We start from the raw sequence: 21,597 nt of genomic DNA, 5'->3' as shown, positions 1-21,597 counted from the left end.
GGTGATCAGACTTACGAAAGGACTTTGTTTGGTGCAAGAAAAAAGGTAACTGCCTATGAACATCCAGCAGGTGCAATTTATGGGTCTATGTTAAATCAGCTAACTCTTAAAAAAGTGAATGCTGATTTATCTACCCCATTTAAGCAAAAGCTTAAAATTTTGAATGCTCAGAACACAGATTTTTTTCCCTGGGGGGGGGGGGGGGGGGTCGCTGTTCCACAAAAAAAGCTTCAAAACATAAAGTGGGGGCTTTGCCCCTCGCTACTTAAATATACAAACTCAGAGATTGCACCACAATGGAGGGAAATAGCAAAGTCCCAAAAACAGTCCAGTGATTTTTTTTCCCCCCTGGGGGAGAAAAAAAAAAAAGAAAGAAAAATCGCTGTTCCAACTGTTCGAGATTCACTTAAATAGGGTGGATAAATCAGCATTCACTTTTTTAAGCATTCGCTGATTTAACAGACCCCAATTTATACTCTCCCTTATTCTGAAAAATTCAGAAAGAAAACAGGGAGATTGATAACATGATTAATGTTTGATTCCAAAGCCACTTTTGGAATGAATGAAGGATTAGTGCGCAAGGACACCATGTCTTTATGGAAAATCATATAAGGTGGCTTAACCGATAAGGCTTGAAGCTCTGACACTCTCTTGGCTGAAGTAATGACAATCAGGAAGGCTGTCTTCCAAGAAAAGAACCGCATATCCACCGAAGCTGCGGGTTCAAAAGGTGAAGAAACTAAGGCTTGGAGGACCAAGGTAGGGTCCCCAAGGCGGTGTTGGGTCCTTGATTGGCGGCCTAAAGAGGAAGGTACCATTCAAAAAGGCTTTACAAAGCTTAGAAGAAAGACAGATAAGTCATTATCTCCTACCTGGAAGTTAGATATAGGCTGCCAGCTGAACATTAACCATAGAAAAGCTGGCCTCCTGTTGAAAAATACCTGCCAGAAACTTTAAAATAGCAGGAACCGGGGCAGTAAAGGGATCAAAGTCATGCTCAGATGCCTAAATCAAAAAATGTTTCTACTTACTAGACTAAACCTTCTTAGTGGAAGATTTATGAGCTGCTACCAATACCTTCTTAACTGGAGAAGATAGCCCAGGAGTTCTAACATGGGAATTGGAGCAGCCAAGTGGTAAGCTTCAGACTGGGCAGATCTGAATGTGAAATCAGATCCGGAACCAGATCCAATGTCCACGGAGGACACACTACATGAGACTACAGAAAAGGGAACCATACTTGACGAGGCCATAGAGGTGCAATGAGGATGACGGAGCTCCCTAGCCATTGAGCTTCTGAATGAAGTTTGGAATTAGGGAAGTGGAGGATAAGCATACAGAAGACCAGAGGGCCAAGCATAAACCAAAGCATCTCTGGGGGATTACCGTGGTGGGTGTTTCAGTGTGAAAAACTCACTGCACTTTGCATTGGAAGGAGAGGCGAAGAGATCGCAGCAAGGCTGACCCCACGAGAAAGATCTATTTTGTTACTGGAGGATGCAGAGACCACTCGTAAGGCATCAGGATAGACATGCTGAGCCTGTCCACTAGAATGTTGGACCTCCCTGGAATGTGCGTTGCCACCAGAAAACGGCCAGTTGAGATTGACTCTCCCACAATCTCATGTCTTCACAACAAAGGGGTAAAGACCCGATTCCCCCTTGTTTGTTGATGTACCAGACTACAGACATGTCTGCCTGGATGGTAATCATCCCTAGGGAAGATGGGCAGGAAGAGCTTGCAACGCCAATAGCACCACCCTCATCTCCAGGACACTGATTTACAACTGGGTCTCCAGTGAAGATCACATGCCTTAGACTGTCCTTCTCAAGCAATGCAGGGTAGGAAGAATAAACGTATGACCCTAATAAAGGTCCGGGGAATTGATCCACCAGACAACAGAATCCCTGCATGCTTGAGATAAACAAACATGATGGGACAACTGTAGATCTAGAAATGACCACTGGATTGCAACAGTCCACTGGAGCACCCTCATGTGCAACCCAGCCATGGACATGAGGGTGATCGTGGCCCACCATGGACCCTAACATCCATAAAACAGATTCCGCTGGGAAAGACTGAGCTTGAAGGATGCACAAGACATGGTGTTTGAGGGACTTGAAGTCTGGAGTCAGAAAAACTTTGGTCTGAATGGTGTCTAACAGAGCTCCAATGAAATCCAGAACTTGAACTGGGTTCAACAGGGACTTGTTAAAATTTATGGTGATGCCCTACTGGTGGGCGGTCTCCAGATGGAAATCCCTGGCTTGGCAGAGTCGATGCCTGGAGGGAGTGAAAATCAGCCAATCATCCAGGTAGGGAAAGACCTAGAAGGCCTGCAGCCGCAGGTGAGCTGCTACCACTGCCTTCACTTTAGTGAACACCTTGAGGGCCGTGGTGAGACCAAAGGGTAGTGCTCTGAACTGGTAATGATTGGCCCCCAGCCGGGAGTGGAGGAACCTCAGACAGCGTATGTCCATTCTGATGTGATAGTACGCGTCCTGGAGGTCCACCGAGCACATCCAATTGTTCTCCTACAGAAAAAGCAGGATAGCTTGGAGTGTGATCATCTGGAATTTCGTCTTAGCAAATGAAAGGTTTAGGGTTGGAAAATCCAGGATTGGTCTCATGTCCCCCATTTTCTTGAGCACTAAAAAGAATCTGGAATAGATGCCTAATCCGGACTGGTCTGGGGGACGGGCTGGATGACTCGCTTTTCGAGCAGCTTGGAAACTTCCATTGCTGTATCTACCCCTTTACATGGGTGGAACATCTGGGAGTTGTCTGGGAGGGAGTGGCATTTGAGTGAAGGGAACTGAATAGCCTCTGGATACGATTTGTAACACCCAACAACTGTCTGTGATAGACTCCCAAGCTGTTGGGTGTAACGAGAGTCTACCCCTGACTGCCTCCAGAGACGAGTGACCAGGCAACCCTTCAGGACTGCTGAGCGGGCCTGTCCAGGAAGGAATCTGGAGACCCTTGATTCCTTGGACCCCCTCTGCCCCTAGGGTGGCATCTGTCAAATCCCCCTTTGCTTCTGGGGGAAGGAGAGTCCTGAGCATCTTGGGAATAACCCAGTGACTTCCAGGAACCGCACCTTTGTTGATTCCTGGAAAAGGTTCACTGAAAGGATGAGAACTGGATTCCGACACCAGACAAGGTCTTCCCGTCCTTCTCACTCTGGAACAATATGTCATATACATGAGTAAAAGATGCTTTAAAGGGCTCTGAAAAGGCACAAAGTCTGAACCAGGCATGATGGCAATGCCTGCTCCGGCTGCTCTTGTGGCGCCTTTGGTAATGCGAGATAGAAGCCGCATAGGGGTGATGGAGGTGAGGGTGGCCATCCAAGAGGGAAAAAAAACTTTTCCTCCACCAACATGGACCCTAGGGCAGACTCTGCGATCTCCTTAACCTGATCTCGCTAAAGTCTGATAAGGTGTGCCATGTAGTTCAGCGCACATACAGAGAAAGTTGCTGAAGCATAAATCCGCTTCCCAAAGCAGTCCACGATCCTAGGTTCTCTGTCGGGTGGATGGAGAGTGGAGCTCTCCTTCGTGAGCTCCTTCTTGGTGGCCACCACCACCACTATGGCATCGACAGGGGATTCCCTTCAACCAATGGAGTTTAGCTGATTGGGTACCGAGAATCGTATCAGGGTGTTTAGGAATAGGCTCTACCATGTCGGGCTTCTTCCAACCCAGAGATGTAATGAAATCCACCAGGGGATCCACAGGAGGGGACACCCAGGATGTACAGGGTCCTGTGCCAAACGCCTCCAGGAACACTGACTCGTCAGGGATGGGTTTTTGGGCAGACCACCCCCCCACACTGGCAAAGGCTCTCCATGAGGACTCCAAAGGAAACATCTGTGGGTGATGGGGGGGAACCCTCCACTTCCTCCAAGTTAGTGTCCTCAATGAGAGACTCTGGCGGGGAGTCTAAGCATCTACTTTTACATGGGTGTTTTAGAGGAACCTCCTCAGGCAGGTCTCTGGGGAGGACTCAAACGTCAGGCTGTTCCTGTGGGGAATCTCCCTGGGGTGGAGAGACAACAGGCTGTCCCAGAGGGGGCAGGATGGCAGAATTCGGACCAGACACAGACGAAGCCAGGACGGACTCAGAGGATGAAAGCGTCAAGGGGATCTATGGAACTGAGTGGACTCTCTCCACTATACTGAAGGCAGAACAAAGCTCTGAATCTGGAACCACGACTGGGTCCGTAATCCTCGACTGGGTCCGTAATCCTCTAGGTGCCAAGAGTCCGAGTGGACAGTCCAGCTCGGAAAAATTCAGAGCAGACACCACCCCTCCAGATCAGGCACAGAGGCTACAGCTCCGAGAGCTGGACGGCTCCAAGCTGGTCAGAACCAACCCGCTCAGGGCAATGGTCAAAGTAGAGGTACCACTGATGTCAACCCTTCAATGCCAAGGGCCTCAGACCCAAAGACTCTGAAGCTGGAGGTCGGCTCAGAGAAGGATTTATCAGCAAAACGACGGACTGCATGACCCCAGCCCTGGAGGGGGAGGGGGCAGAAAAGGCTCCCATCTGTATCGGAGTGTGGATAAATCTCTGCATCATCCTGGCCACCTCAGTTTCAGAGTAGCTGCGGGTGGACCCGGCGGAGGAGGCCACAGACACTGGTCTAGACAGATGATGGGGGAGGCAGGCACAGTGGGAATGGCCCTGAGACACTTCTGGCTCCGGGAAGAAGCAAGGTGAACAGAGCCGGGGGAGCCCGAGCTGGGCAAGATTTCACCAGGAGCTCGGCCAAGGAAGAGCGATTGGGGGACTGTTCCTCAGCCTAACCCGGTCACGGTGTTTGTGCTTCTCCCTGTCCCCAGTTCTCCTGGCAGGAGGTTGAGTCCCAGAGCCCGAGGTGGAGGAAGTAGCTGAAGCTGAATATGAAGCTTGGGCCTCCGCGGAAGGAGGCCCTTAAAGAGCAGCTTATTCCTCTTGACAATTCAACGCGTGGGGGTTGAACCCCACACAGATCGAACAGGAAGAAGCTAGGTGCGGGACTCCTACACAGACTACGCACAGAGTGTGGCCATCAGAGGGGTGAAGCTTATGACCTCACTCTGTGCACGTCTGGAACCCTGGCTTTGGGGAGTCAGTCATGGTTAAGTAAGAAGACGGCACACAAGTACTCTCTCACACACTCCAAAGTAGAGAAGAGAGAAAGAAAGAAATGGGAAATTTTTTTTTTTTTTTTTTGGAAAACCAAGGACAGACATCTGAGCACAAGGGTAGAGGAAAGTGCAATGGTGTAAAAGAATTAAATCACCAAATTCACTCACCAAAAGCCTGGAGCAATGGACCACGATGCAAGCGATGCGTGCGGCAAATGAGATCTGTGGGGAGGAGGGAAATGGGGGAATTATGGGTAGGAGAACAGCTTGGAGCTCTGATTTGATGCTGGAAAATGCAGCAGAGTCAGCTTAGTCTCGGATCTGTGTCCGACAGGTTGAAGAGCAAATGGAAACAACTTCAAATCAATTTTTTGTTCTTAACAGTATTTGTATGAAACATTTTATAATACAAATTGCATGCTTTACAGTAAAGCATTTTCAATTATTGCTCTATGTAATAAAGATAAAGCAAGCACGTCACTTTTCTTTTTAGTTTTAAGAAATGTAAGCATTACAATGTAAAAAAAAAAGACTAGACAAAAGCATGCTCAAATTATTATGCTGTAATATTGGGGTGATGAGGTGGGGGGATAGTTTTTAAAAAGTGCACAGATAAGACATGTAGAGTTACTTCTGCATGAGTTAATGTCTGTATTAGGACCTTTGGCTTAATCTAATTTTGTGTGAGCAAGTAATTAAGAGAACACTGAATGTAAAAGTTTTCCTTTAGTAAATAAATGTTTAGCTTGAGAAGTCTGCCCCTGAGGGCTGATGTACTTATTTTATTCTTAGGGTCCCATGATTACAAGCTGCAATAAAAGTCAAAGTACTTAAGGCTAAAAGTTAATGTTTTCTGAAACTTATAAAAGCTGTTTTTCACATCTGGGAGAGGAATAAACAGAAAAAAAGGAGGCAGCAACTACTGTTAATTATGAGCACAGGCTGTAACATGTCTCAACCTTAAATAAGGTGACCCATGCTAAATTATGTCTGTGTGTGCAGCTGTAGGTTTAGGACAATTGTTCCCATCAAGACAGTTAAACTTCATGATTTGAAAACATACATTGGTTCATAGTTAATGGGTTACAGAGGTATTCTGCGGGGGTGGGGGTGGGGGGGTTGTTTTTTTTCCAGAGTGTTTTTTTGTTGTTGTTTTAATGAAAACACTAACAAAAGTCTTTTAAAATCTGACAGATTCTAATGGAGATGACAAGAAGAAAATGTATACAAGATCAACCTGCCAAACATTAAAAGGTGCATGGAACACAAAAGCTAGAAATGTGCATTTTAAAAAGCTGTTTATATATATACACACACACACATACATATATATATATATATATATATATATATATATATATACACACACACACACATATATATATATATATATATATATATATATATATATATACATACATACACACACACACACACACACACACACACACACACACACACACACACACACAAGATAGATAACTTTTTTATGGCCTCACAGGTATAGACAAAAAAGAAAAAGTAATGAATTATATTAAGAAATGCAGATTGTAAATAGCAATGCTACAGGAAACGCACCAGGAATGAAATAAGCATGTGAACTTGATAAAGTATTCCAGGAGGGATATTTAGCAGAGTACCAGGAACAAAGGAAAGGGAAGTACTTGTGCTAATTGGCGGGGGAGGTCCAATAGTAACAGAAGAAAAAAAAAAAAGAATGGTATAATTGTGGTAGTAAGTGGTTACTGGCAAGGGGAGGAGGATTATGTGGCCATGTATTTATATTCCACTGCTATTGTACAGCTTAAGAAAACTTTGGGAGAAATAATAGGCTTTCATTAAGGATCATTACCTATAAGTGGGGACTGGAATTTAATTTGCAAGAGTGAGGATGTATCTAGGGGGCCCTAGAAGGGAAAATATAATGAAAGGGTAGATTTCAGAAGAAATTTATGACAATATTTAGTATGGAAGATGTGAATTCAGTAGTAGGAACTCAATTCACAAATTCCCCAAGACATAGTAACTGCACTAGACCAGACAAAAATTATACTTGACAAATGGGCTAGACTAAACAGAAATTATATTTGACAGGAACATGTGCATTTAACCAAAAGCTTTGAGACACTATTTCAGATCATGCACCATCAACCAAGATAAAAATGCAGGGTAATGAAGTAAAAAACGATACATTGATGCATTCCTACTTACCTGACAAAGAGTGGAATTTAAGGAATGCATAGTGGAAATTATTTGAGGGCAATTAGGGAAGAAAAATTTCTTCCAAAGTTACTACTAGTGATAAAATTAAAGTGGCATTTAAGAATAGGGTAAAACAAGAGAGATATGGTTAAACAGTAACAGGAATTATTTAGAGGAGATGACAAAGGTTAAAGCTGTAGAATAAGGGGAATCTCACAGAACAGGAGGTGGAATTGCGATGTGCTACAGAAAATAAAGGAGTATCTGGATAATATGCACGAGTTCAGAAGGATAGCTGTTAAGCAACTATTTTTGATAGTAACTCCACAGTGCAAAACCTTTTAGCACAATGGGTAACGTGGAAATCTAGAGAGCATAAATGAAAATATTTATGGAAGACTTCAGTATGCCAAGGTTAAAGGTTAATTAGGCTCAACAATTAGCAGTTAAAATTGATTGTATGTCATCAATTTTTTCTCATCTCCTCCAATGTGCAGTAAAGTCTACATGAATAGATGACATTCCTATGGAATTTGAGACACTAGCAGGGAATAAAGTGATAAAGATCTGGAAGGTTATGTTTAATGGTATTTATAAAGGATGGAAAACACCAGTATCCTTGAAGAAAGCTGTGGTGGCTGTAATATCAGACAGTAAAGAGCTATCACACCCCACTTCATATAAGCCCATTTCCATTTTAAACCACAATACTGTGTTTATGCCTATAATAGCCAAACATTTTGCTAACATTTATATGGATCGATCTGGTTTTTGGAGGGCAGGCAAACATTTGACAAAATTAACAGAATAGTGATGATCCAGAGGGAGGCAGAGTGTAAGGAAAAAAAATCTCTGTTGGAGGGTCCTGATGCAGAGAAAGCATTTGACCGAGCTAACTCTGATTTCATGAGTAGGGCCAATGGAAGCATTTGCATTCCCTGATACAATAGCAATTTTAATTAGGATGACATACAAGGGACTGGAAACAAAAATCTAAGTGGGAGGGTTCCTTTCTGACAAGTTGTCTGAAAAGAGAAACCTGCCAGGGGTGTCCTCTTCCCACTTTATTTGCTTTATATTTAGAGCCATTGGCAAAGAAAATGGGACTCAGAAATTCAAGGATATAACAGTTACAGCAATAAAGAAAAGTTGGTTTTATTAGCAGACTATTATTTTGTACCTGATAAATGGAAAAGGGCATCTCAGTATTGTGTAACATCTTGAGACAGTTTAAGTCTTTTTGGGCTATAAAACTATTGAAGATAAAACAAAGGCTATGAGTGTAAACTATGTACCCACACTTGAATTGGTCCAGCAATGCCCATATTTATTATGGGGACACGACAAGATGAAGTACTTAGAAGTATAGATTATAAAGGTTCTGTTATAGGCACTAAAGATATGTGAAGAGTCCAACCAAAAGATAATACAAAAACTGAGAAACTGGAAGCTCTTGTTTATGGCTATGAACAGCAAGATATAAGCAATAAAGATTTTTAGTCCCTTTAGTTTTATATGGAAGTCAGGCATATTTTTATCAACCAGAGACGTTGTGGAGAACAATTAAAGAGTTGAAGGATTTTCTCTGAGAGAGGTAAAAGGTAAAGTGGGATAAGTTGAGCCTTCCAAAAGAATGCGGTGGATTAAGATTACCCAATCCGAAGGGATATTTTAAAGCTACAACAGCTGAGGCTTAAACGTGACACAAACAAAGCTATAATTAAATGTGGAAAGGGATAGTGATGAAGCGGGAGGGAATTTGAGAAATAAGGAGAGGGGGGTTTTAGATGTAGATCCTAACAGAACATCAGCCACACAAATTACTATATTCATAAAGTACCAACTAAGCCAACACGTGAATGGAAAAAAAGAGATTTTGCCAAGACATATGACTGCAGCTAGGGGTATAGAGAATAGGCAAGAGGTCAATGGAATTTACTGCAGAAAATAGGAAAAGGAACAAGGTGTTGGAAGAAAATAACTACGGAGGGAAAAGTAAGAGAATGGGAATAAGCCATGAAGACATTCGGACTACAGGGTAGAGACAGGATTCTCCTATCCTATACCTTTCAATTTGCCTATATATAAATATCAATCCATAGACAAAGTGAAAGATCTACTCTGGTATATATTTTTAATTTAATCTAGGACAGAAGAGGCTGTTTGAGAATGGATAATTAGTACAGCATATAAAATACAGATTCTTATAGTTATTGTGGATTCAGAGGAAATCATAAAAGAACAAGAAGAGGTTGGATAGGCAATTTACAAGGAAAGAATGGGAGAACATATCTATGGCTCCCAAATATGCAACAAAATCTGTAAGATTTAGAAATTTTACTTAGAATGGTTTGTACGGGTATTTTTATTCTCCAAATGGGGTCAAAAGAAATTTTCCACATGTAAATGGCAAATGTTGTATAATGGGAAATAAAATAGTTAATTGGGAACATATGTATTTGGGAGTGTGATGAGCTGGCAGACTATTCCCAGAGTACTCAGCCTGAAACACTGTCTGAGCAAATGGTTTTAACTACGGAAATTATTTTTTGAGCTGGGATACAGGACCTGAATTGCCTAGACATAAGGCTCTGTTACATTTAATTTTGGTGGGTGTCAAAAAAACAATTGCTAAAAAATGGATATCCATGCCTAAAAAATACATTTTGGATACTGAATACTGTAACAAATAAAATCATTGGAAATTTGATCATTAGAAAAGTATAGGAGCAAGTTACATAGAAAAAGTGGAAATCATGGGAACAATACAAGTAGAATAATGTTTTGGAGAAGGAATGAGGTTTATTAATAGCAAAAGAATATATGTGAGATACAATGTCTGCAAATGGGAATATGTTAACATTATTTGTTTTGTTTTATATAAATGTATGCTTGCCTATGTCTTGTGTGACAATTTAATAAAGGTATTAAAATTAAAACAAGCAAGCCAGCTATTTCCAATGAACTAATATACAAGGAAACAAAAAATCCAAACTATTCAGTTGACAGATGCTTTGACAGAATGGGTTCCAGTATATACCTGAAAAGACCTTTTGCTGGCAATTTACTGATTTTTGTCTGGTGATGGTTCATTCTCGTTTTCCTGGAACAAATGACAAAACTGTCTTCTTGCCTTTATTCCTTATTTCCACCCACAAAGTATAGGACTTAACTGTGGCTGTCAAAAAGGTATGGAAATCTTTTTCCCCTAGTTTTGAAAAAAAAGAAGAAGCCTGATTAAGAGAGATTTTAATTACTTTTGCCATGAATAAAGGCTGGTCCTTAGACCTATCCAGTCATTATGGACCACTGTAAAATGTTCTTTGCATGTAACAGCCTGTAATTTGGAAACCTTATGGGTTAAAGTTAATGGCAGTTGGGAAGTTTTCCATATCTGAGTGAAGTAGAGGCCTGTAGCATACAGGGACCTAATGTAAGTTCACTTAATAAAAAATAAATGAGGACTGGGAGTTCAGAAGGTGCAACATTTACTTAAGAGGTTACTTAACTGAACAGTGGCTTGCAAAAGCAAGATCCAAAGAAACAAGCTGAGATTGCAGGCACATGCAATTTAATCGAGTAAAATCACAGCCCTACAGAAACAAGGTATGAATGATAATACCAGTGACACTCCTAAAGAACTGGAGTCCTGGTGGCTTCTGCTGCACCAAACTGAGAATCTCTTTCCTTAGATGGATAAAACGATTTGTATTAGGTTTTCCGACTTCCTTCCCCAAGTTTGAATGCATCCCATCATCCATGTAGCAAGCCTGAGGTTTGGATGTACCACAAAAACATTTTTCCAAGTTGACAAAATTTGAGTAGGTTCTTTCTTCAACAGTATCGGTAGACAATAATATAAGTGTTGCCTAGGCCAAAAATCAAGCAAAGAGGGATTACATTTTACTTCTCCCTTACCTTCTGGAGGAACCTGAAAGCAAAGAAAGTATGCATCAAGGAATAGACCTAGCCAAAGGAAGGAAAAGACGGACTTGTCCATGCCTTCTTGCAAACAAGCACTGTGTAAAACTGGGAAGCAATTGGGTCTCTCTGGTACACCCTACAACTTGGTTGCCATATGGAACATTACCTTCTACAACTTCTGCTAGTGAATGTTGCCTAAGGACCCACTAAGCAAGTCTACCATCTGGCTGAGGTCTGAGGGGGATGTAGCATTTCACAGATAACTGAAGACAGAGATGCTAAGTTGCCTGTATGAATAGCCTGTACAGGTGTGTGTGTGTGTGTGTGTGGGGGGGGGGGGGGCACCAAAGATAAGAGTCCACCCCAGTGTGTTCATATACCACATGACTGTGAATGCCTGTGTCAAGATACAAAACTCCTGCTTCCAGGTCACTTTGCAGGTTTTGAGGGCTAGAATCACAGAATCACATCAACATTTCCTTGACATTGATATACTTCGAGCACTGTCTGCGATGCATAAACTTGTCATCTTAAAGTTGTAGATATGTGCGCCTTAAGCTCTGATACACGAGGTTAACTCTTGCTTGCCTGTGGGATGCTGAAAAGGCACCTTTATACTCATCCTGATCTGTGAAGCCCAATCAGTCAACTCCTTCTGAACATAACGGATTACTGTCAGTTCTCTCTCAATGCAGGGAGTTCACATTTCCCAAAAGTTCTTTAGAAATCTCTGGATTTTCCACAAGTGTAGTCTGTCCAAAGGGAACATTAGTGTGGTAGAAAGAATAGTTGTGTAAAATCTTACCATAACCATAGATGTCCTTCTCTTCCATGTAGCAGTATTCCAACTGTTGGGTTTACCTCTCTTGTTACCCAAACAGCTGGCCAGTATACAAAAAGCTTCTAATCACTGCTAGGTATGTAGGACATCTGACTTTGGCCCAGGGAATGTGGGCCATAAAAGTGATGTCTGCACCTACCTTTCTTCAAAACTGAACACCCCAGTCATACCCCAGTCTCAGGAAGCTGTATAGGCTCTATGCCACCCAGGAAAGGACAGTTCAGATGGACAGAAGGGGGGAAAGGTGGGACTGAATGAATACTGCAACACGGAAGAGAAGGACATCTATGGTTATGGCAAGATTTTACACAACTATTCTATGTCCTTCTACTCTCATGTTGCAGTATTCCAACTACTGGGTGAGTGCCATAGCTCACAGGGAAGAGGGAGGTGGTATGAAGCCACTCTCCACAAAGCCATGAAGTATTGCTGTTGCAAACCCCACTCAAGATCTGGAAACATGATTCAACTTGTAGTGTTTAGAGAAGGTGTGTACAGATGACCAGGTAGCTGCCTCAAGGATGGAAGCAGTGTCCAGTCCTTTGAAGAATGCCTCAGATAATGTCATGGCTCTAGTGGAGTGGGCCTTAATTCTGGATTTGAGATATTTCCCATGGAATGTACAGCAAAAGGATATAGCTTTGGAGATCAAAACAGAAACTGTCTGCTTTGTCACCACCTTTCCAAGGGTTCTAGGGTGGAAGGAGACAAAGAGCTGGTCTGGTTTTCTAAAGGCCTTAGTCTTGTCAAGGTAAAATCATAGCGTTTGTGAACATCAAGGAAATGCAAGACACTCACTGTGATTTTGGGGATGAGGAAAAAAAAGTGAGCAGGTAAATACCCTGATTTAGGGATAATTCATTGACCACCTTGGGCATAAAGGAGGGGTTGGTCCTCAGGGTCACCCTATCCTTGTGGAAGACAAGAAAGGGAGGAGTTGCCATGAGGGCCTGGAGTTCTAACACTCACTTAGCTGATGCGAGGGCCACCAGGAGTACAGTTTTCCAGGTACAATGTTTCAGAGGAGCCTTAGAGGGTGGTTCAGCTGGGGCAACAGTGAGTTTTTCTAGAATGCAGTTCAGATCCCTAGGAGGAGGGATCTGCCTCCTAGGGGGTCTGAGGTGTAGTACTCCCTTAAGGAATAACTTAGAAGGGAGACAGAAGGCTAGAGGAGGATCAAGAGGCAGACAGGCTGAAATAGCAGCAAGATGCGCCTTAACAGAAGACTATGCCAACCTTGCATGGAGTAATTCACACAGACAGGACAGCACTAGTGGGACCTCTGATTTTAATGTGCCTCACTGCCTTTGCTGACACCATATGAGGAACCTCTTCCATTTAGACAGATAACATCTCCGGGTATTAGGTTTCCTGGCCTCCTGCAGGACAGCAAGCACGTCCTCAATGTAAAGATACCTCGAAGGGATCAGAATTCCATCACCCACAGGGTTAGATTCAGAGATTCCAAGTGGGGATGGATTAGGGATTCCTTGCCCTGTGTGAGAATGTCCACTTTGTGAGATAACTTGTGGTAAGTGCCCCTGGCTAATTGTGTGTGTGTGTGTGTGTGTGGGGGGGGGGGGGGGGGGCAATACTGTCTTGGCCAAAAGGGAGTCACCAGCAAGATTTTTGGTCTGTCCTGCTGATCAGCAGCAGACCTTTTTGAATTAGTGAGAACGGGGGAATGCATATGGAAAACATACCCTTCCATGAGATGGAGAAGGCATCTGTTGCCCTTGCTAACGGACTGGGTAGCCTGGTGCAAAATAGTGGTAAGTCTGTTCAGAGGGGTGGCAAACAGATCTATTTGAGGCATACTCCACCAGTGGACAATGTCCGGAAACACATCCATGTGAAGCATTCATTTGTGGAATTGTGACATGGACTTGCTCAAGGTGTCTGTCTGAATGTTCTGAGCTGAAAGTATATAGACTGCCCGCAGGGAGGTACCATGCTGGACTGCCAGATCGCATGCCTGGAGAGCAAATCTGCAAAGCAAATAGAATTTGTTTCTCCTCTATTTACTCACATACCAAAGAACTGTAACATTGTCTGCACAATTTCAGGGGCCCTTGTTTTAGGGCATGAAGAAAAGCTGTTAAGGCAAATATGACTGTTCTCATTTCCCTGATGTTGATGTGTTGCCCCCTAAAAGTGTGGGACCAGGAACCCTGTACTTTCAGGCTGCTCAAAGTAGCCCCCCCCCCCAGCCTACATCTGAGGCATCTGTGTACATCTCCCAGACAGGAGGAAGGGGCTGCAGTGAATTCCTGGGCTGAGCATCACCTGGTTTAACTACCAAAGAATTGCCTTCCTCAGACATGGGAGAAAGGGGATGATGAAGTCCAAGGGGTGTGAGCGTTGGGTCCATAGGGACTTTAGGTACCACTGCAATTTCTTCATTGTGCAGCCTTGCCAGAGGAAGCATGGGAATAGTGGAGGCTATGTAACCCACCAACCTGAGGTATTGTCTGGCTGTCAAAGCAGTGGCTTTGAGGACAGTCACCAGGTACTGGGTCAGAGTCTCAACTTTCTGGCATGGAAGGAATGCCCTCATAACACCTGTCCTTATTCCGCAGCCTAGAAAACCTGGTCCTGGGAAGAATTCAGGTTGGACTTGGGAAAGTTTATGTTGAATCCCAGAGCCTGAAGTAGGGAGATGACAATGGTGACCTGGGATGAGAGACTGAGATTAGAAATTTGTACCTTGTAAGCAGAATCTGGGAGTTCAGCCAAGAGTTTGGTGACCTGGGACAGAAGTGTCAAGGCATACCTGGACATGTGTGTTTGGAGGTTTACTGCCCTGAAGGCCAGGGTAGAGGAACTGTAAACTTTCTTACCAAGACGCTTCATGGCCTTATTGTCCTCATCAGTGGGGAGGATTGAGGTAGATGGCAGTAATTTGGATGGCTTATCTGCTGATACTGAAACAGTGGCAGGATCAGCCACTGGGCATTTAATCAAAAATGCACCCCTTCAGGGACCTTGTAGAATCTGTCAGGTCTCCTGGCAGCAGGTGGCTCTCAGTCAGGGTTAAGAGAGGCAGCATCGAAGGCATCCATGAATGCTGGTAAAAGCTGTTGATCTTTTTTGTACTTCAGACATCTCAGAAGAATCCCATTTAAAAATGTCCTCATTTTGGTAACAGTCTCCCCAAAGGTGAGATCCTCAGCTGGGTAATCAGCCTCGATAAATTCATCCTCTGGGGAAGCATAGCCAAGAGGAGAGGGCATCTGGGAGGAATGAGAGGGAGTCTTCAGAAGAGGAGTCTGAGGAATCCTCAACCTTCAGGTAGGACGACATCCTCAGCTTCAGGCCTGGGACTAATAGGAGATGGCCCAGCCTGTGGGGATCCAGCCATGGCAGGCCTTAAGAGTTATAAAAGCATTAAAGAGTCTCTGTGAAAAGGCCTGCCAATCTGGTTGGCTTTCAGGAGATGGAAAGAGATGTTTGGAATTGCCTTTCTTTTTCAAGGAAGGCCTAGGGCCTGAATAAGGTCTACAATCAGTAGTTAAAAGTAGCAGAAGGAAAGACGGTCTGGGCAGCCTTCAGAACTGGTGGTTCCCCCTCAACATCGCTAGCAGATATCTGCAAACCCTCCTCGGACATGCCTTCTGCACAAGGTTCTGCAGCAACCCAAGGAGTACCCGCTATAGAATGTTCCTCCAGTCGAACCTCGGCAACAGGAGGGATGCCGGATGGAGGAGAGGCAGCAGTAGCAACTTCAGGCCTGGAAACCTTGGCCTTCTTTTTAGGTGGTTCCAGAACCTGACCCGACGGTCCTTCCATCCCTAAGGCTAAGCATTTGAGAAACTGATTTTTTAAGTATATATTTAGAGCGTGTAGGCGAATACACAGGGTTTTCAGAATGAAGGCCTGACAGATCGGTTATGGTAGACTGTCTCTTCCTGTTCTACCTACACCCAAAATGTTTGTGCCCCCTAAGTTGTCTTTTGCAGTAGTGTCTGAGCAAATTTTATGTAAGAAAGTTGAGCATGAATTTGTTAAAAGGGATAAACAATATAATATCTAAAAAGATGAGTGGGAAACATTGAATTCATTAAAAATGCCAGCTTTCTAACTTGGTGTTCAAACAAGCGGATAAAGGTGGGAATTGTGTCATTATGTCCAGCGTGCAGTATAATAAAATGGTTTATGGATTTATTACTGAGGCAGGATGACTAAAGTTGGATTTGAATCCTTTACAACAGTACAATGAGCAGTTGCTGGAGCTTTTGGAGCATGGTGAAAAATTGGGTTTGTTAAGTAGGGAGAATGTAAAAAAATTGTGCATTGAGAAACCATGTGATCCTTTCTTTTATGCATTGCCTAAGGTACACAAAAATCTATTAGATCCCCCAGGAAGACCTACTGTTTCGGGCATAGGGTCTTACCTACACAGAATGTAGGTTTATTTACTGATTCTCTTTTAAAGAAAGCTTTTGGTTAAAGTCCCTGCACAAGTGAAAAATACAGCAGACATCCGTGAGGAGGTAAAGTGTATTCCCTGGTGTGATTTTTACTATTGGGTAGTGGTAGATGTTAACTCTCTGTATACCAATATCCAGTTGAGATGGGGTTTAGAAGCAATCTGGGATATCATGGGGGAAGGTCCCAAAACAGCCTTTGTGGTAAGGCTGTTGGAGTTTTGTTTAAGACACAATTATTTTGTTTTTGAAAAGGATATTTTCCTGCAGCATAAGGGAACGGCTATGAGAGCATCTTATGCTCCCACTTATGCCATACTCTACATGGGATTTTTTTGAAAAGAGGTTTATCTATGGTACAAAAGCATGTTGTACTTTTTAGAAGATGCATTGACTACCTTGTTTTTTTGTGTAGAGGTGACCCAAAGGAATTTGACATTTTTTTCCCATTTAAATTCCACTGAGCACGATTTGAAATTTTCTATGAGAAAGGGCGAGTCTAAAGTGATATTTTTGGATGTTGAGTTCTATATAGATTTAAGGAAAAATATTCAGTTTAGACCTTATAGGAAGGAAACTGCTGTAAATAATTTCTTACATGCAGCAAGCATGCACCCCCCTCATTTACTTGATTCCTTATCTCTGGGCGAATCCAAATACATAGCTCGTAATACCTCTGATGAGGCAAGTAAAATGGAATTTCTTTTGAAAACTAAAAAGAGGTTGAGTTTAAGGCGTTATGAAGAGAAATTATTGAGTAAGGCTTTAAGTGAGGTTTCAAAAAATAAACATGTTCTGAGTGGTAGAATAAGGAAACATGCATGTAATAGTTTGGGTAATCAGGAGGATGGGGAACTCTTTCGTTTCCAAATACTCTGGGTTCTCTGAAAAAATGAGGAAAATAATTTTGGAATCTTGGCATGTAGTGTGTGAGGATGCTCATGTGGGAAAGTTATTTTCTAGATATATTATAGGTTCATACTAGGCTATCTGCCCTAGGGCATTTATAAGCCTAGCCAGAGTGTGTTTGGCTTTCGCCACCCATTTTAAACTAATTTTGCTATGCCCTTTTTCGAGGTTAGTATACTGTGCCTCTGTCTAACAGTGACACAGAAGTGATACCCGGGGTAAACCTACGATCTCCCATCCACTCATCAAGATTCCTCTTGAAGAGAGTCAATGAGGGACTCTGCCTAACCTGGACTGGGATTTTATTCCAGAGTGAAGGGAGCCTCTGGGTTATGAATCTGTCCCTCCAGCATGTCCTATTTATTTCAGTGCTGAGGTTCAAGTCTCTCGAGCGAGTAGCTCGATGGGATTTGGATTTTCTGAGGTGCAGCAAGTCCATTAATTCCGGGTTGGACATGGCTTTATACGTCAGGCACAGATCGCCTCTGAGCAGGCGGTATGCCACTGAGTAGAGCTGGAGTTTCTTTAACCGGGCAGCATATGGCATCTGTTTGAGCCCTTTGATCCTCTTGGGGAGGTACTTTTGGGGTCTTACCAGTTGCTGCAGGTGTCTGGTAAGGTACATCCCAAAAGGGGCATTGTACTCAATTATGGGCCTGATGAGGGATGAGTAAAGAGGCACGATGACCTCCCCTGATCTAGCTGTGAATCCCTTCATGATTAGGTGGGCTATATAAAATGTTTTTCTAACCACTTTGGCCACGTGGTTGTCAAATGAGAGATTGCTATCAACATGGGTCCCCAGGTCCCTAATTACTTCTTCTGTACTTAATGGATTACCACCTATGTGGTAATTTGTGGGCACTTTGTTTTTGCCAAAGGGGATGACTATACACTTTTTGGCGTTTAGCTTGAGGCCATGGCTCTGGCACCAGTTGTCTGTTTCTATGGGGCCCTTTTGGAGGATGCTTGTGTCGGCTGGAGAGTCGATTATGGCGCTCAGTTTGCAGTCATCTGCGAACTTGGTCAGCCACAGTCCTTCCATGGACGTTATGCAAATGTGAAGGAGCTTTTGAACATGGGCTATTGCGGTGTTCAACTGGAATCATTTGGTATGTTTTCCTGTGGCCATTGCAAAGTTTGTGCTCATGTTAAGAACATCACAGGAGCTTTAATTAATGGTAGGAAATTTGTATGTAAGGGGAAGTCTAATTGTCATTCTTGTGCTGTAGTGTATGCTATTGGCTGCAATTGTGTTGAAATCAAATGGTACATAGGGCAGACTAAAAGGGCTTTAGAAACTAGGATTTTGGAACATCATTTGGATGTTCGGAATGGGAATATGAAAAGTCCAGTTGCTGAATACTTTTTGAATGTGCATGGGGGTAATATGTCAGGTTTGTTCTATTCTTTTCTTGCTCAACCTATAGTTAAGGGGGGGTGATGTAGTTAGGAAGTCGTTAGACTTGGAAAGCAAATTCATTTTAAATGATAGGACACTTTCACCCAGGGGTCTTAATTTAGAAGCAAATTTAGTGTATTAAGTGAAAAGTTAATTTATTGCATAATGTTGGCTTCACTGTATGTCTGTCCGTTTTGCATGATTTTGTAAAAGGTGTAGTTTTGATAGCTTGAAAAAGTAATCATTTAAAATGTTAGTTAAATAGTTATTTAAGGGTAGTAAGTTTATATGAAATGTTAATACTTTTTTAAGCTTAAAACCTTTGGATTATGCAACTGAAATTAATTGAATGTAATTAACAGAATGGTTTAAGGTTTCTGAAACCTATTTAAGATGACTGTATTCTTCATTAGTTACCCATAGAAGGCAAACAGCTGAGTTACCAGACCTGTGTATTAAAGGGAATAGTTCAGCTTTACTCTGCTCCAGTGGTGTTTTTCCTATTTGTATCATATTTTTGTTTCTCTATCATTTTCAGAACGAAGGCCTGATGGATCACACAGGAAAGGTGGTCGTGCAACGGCCCTAGACAAAAAAGGCAACGATCACGGGAATCTTTATGGGGAATCTGACGAACGCACTTGCACTTTCCCTTCTTGGATGACATGTAACCCTAACCAGCATGCAGTGGCAAAAGGAAAAAATATCCCCAATGGGGTACTTATCTTTAAAGAAGATCTGAAGCAAAGAAGGCAGGAACGCCGACATTCGACTGACGGCAGAGAAGTTCTGAGGAAAGTTACATGCAGACGTCACTTTTATAGCCCACATTCCCTGGGCCAAAGTCAAATGTCCTACTTACCTAGAAGTGACTGGAAGCTTTTGCATACTGGAAGGACGTTCGGGTAGCAAGACAGGAAAACTCAATAACTGGAATACTGCAACATGAGAACAGAAGGACATGCAAAGCATCCCGTGTCCCAAAAAAATGACTCAGTGAAATACTTGCCCTCTAGGATGGCATCAGGAATCTTGCCTGAGACCATTTTCTTCATTCATTGCTTTCCAAATACGAAAAACTGTAAGGTAGAGATCACTAAATAATACATTTTGCTAACTGTTAAGAGAGTGGAGCTCATCAATAAACATATAACCCCATCTCATTGCGGAACTCTTAAGTATTGTTTTCTGTTTATGTCTCATGTCACTTGCCTCAAATCAAAATCATTTTTTTTTTCTTTTTAATTAATGTTGTGGTTATAGCTAAAACAGCTTGCTAGGACCCAGATCAAGTTAGATGCCACTTTTTTTTTTTTTAATACTAAAAAGACTACTGAGTAGTGTAGGACACAGTACTTCAAAAGGCTACAGTAAATCATATAAGCAGAAATTTACCTGAGTACTGTCCTGCTTCTGCCTCTAGCCCTCCGTTTCTCAAAATGGTCTTCATCATCAGAAGAGGAGGAGGAGGAGGATGAGGAGGAAGTGGAGTCACTGCTATGTATTGCATGTCTACACCTGCAAGTTAATAAAAAAAATTGGCATAGGGAGGACAGTGCTTTATAATAACCTAAATCTACTTAAAATGCTCCATTGAAAATTATACTTTTACCATTTCACGTAAGAATTTTTATTTATAAACGTCAGCACTTGCCTTACAGTTTTATCAGAATTAAAATGCATACTCCAAATTTTTATAATAGAGTTGGTTAAAGGAAGTATATTTTAGTCTTAACGGGAATGAGCTCAGCAGTGGTAACTGGGCTGTCACTGACTACTATAAAGTAAAAACAACAACTTAAGCCTGTGTAGTAGTATGCAAGCAAGACATGCAGCACTTTCTATGTGGGTCTCAGAAATAAGGTAACATAATAGAAGTTACTTATAGGTTCATAGGTGTGTACTAGGCTAATGGCCCTGGAGCCTTTACAAGCCTAGCCCATAGAAGTGCCCTAGCATTGTGCCGCCCGACATTGGTTCCCAGTGTCTCTATCAAGTATAGCCACTGGAGTGATCCCCGGGGTGAACTTTCTATTTCCCATCCACTCATCACGATTTCACTTGAAGAGGGCCAGTGAGGTGCTCTGCTTGACATGTATGGGAAGTCTATTCCAGAGCATGGGCAGTCTCTGGGTTATGAACCTGTCCCCCCAGCATATTCTGTTGATTGTGGTAATGAGGTTGAGGTCTCTGGAGCGTGTGGTGCGGAGGGATTGGGATTTCATTATATGTAGCATTTCTAACAGAGCTGGGTCAGACATGGCTTTGTAACGCAAGCAGAGATCGCATCTTAGTAGACGATATGAGATAGAATAGCTGGAGTTTTTTGAGTCTGTCCGTGTAGGACATGTGTTTAAGGCCTAGGTTCCTCTTCATGAGGTACTTTTGTGGCCTTTACAGCTTTTGCACGTGTCTAGTGAGGTACATGCCAAATGGGGAATTATACTCTATGACTGGCCTAATGAGGGAAGAGTAGAGAGATGATGACCTCTTTCTTCCTGAATGCATAACCCTTGGTAATGAGATGTGCCACATAGAAGGACTTTCTGACCACAGTGGCAATGTGGTAGTCAAAGGAGAAGCTGTTCTCAACCTGTGTTCCCAGATCTTTTATAACACCTTTAGTGTTCAGTGGGCTCCCATCGATGTGGTAATTACTAGGAACTGAGTTTTCTCCAAAGGGGATGACGACGCATTTTTTGGAATTATGCTTCAGGCCATGGTTTCGACACCAGTCATTGGTCTCAGTGAGGGCT

At 42.7% G+C, this 21,597-nt stretch overlaps 1 protein-coding gene across 1 annotated transcript in view; it reads right to left on the bottom strand.

Annotated features, from left to right (window-relative positions):
* Nucleotides 1–21,597, bottom strand: part of ATAD2 (ATPase family AAA domain containing 2) — a 1,885,102-nt gene that overhangs the window by 1,111,218 nt on the left and 752,287 nt on the right. Inside the window, exon 9 of the mRNA XM_044066177.1 lies at nt 20,237–20,359. Within this exon, the coding sequence (XP_043922112.1) occupies nt 20,237–20,359 (123 nt within the window). The remainder of the gene's footprint in view (nt 1–20,236; nt 20,360–21,597) is intronic.

The sequence above is a fragment of the Protopterus annectens genome, chromosome 3.part1 (assembly GCF_019279795.1).
Source record: "Protopterus annectens isolate FY-2018-M chromosome 3.part1, PAN1.0, whole genome shotgun sequence".
NCBI lineage: Eukaryota > Metazoa > Chordata > Ceratodontiformes > Protopteridae > Protopterus > Protopterus annectens.
This window is presented reverse-complemented; position numbering and strand designations above follow the sequence as displayed.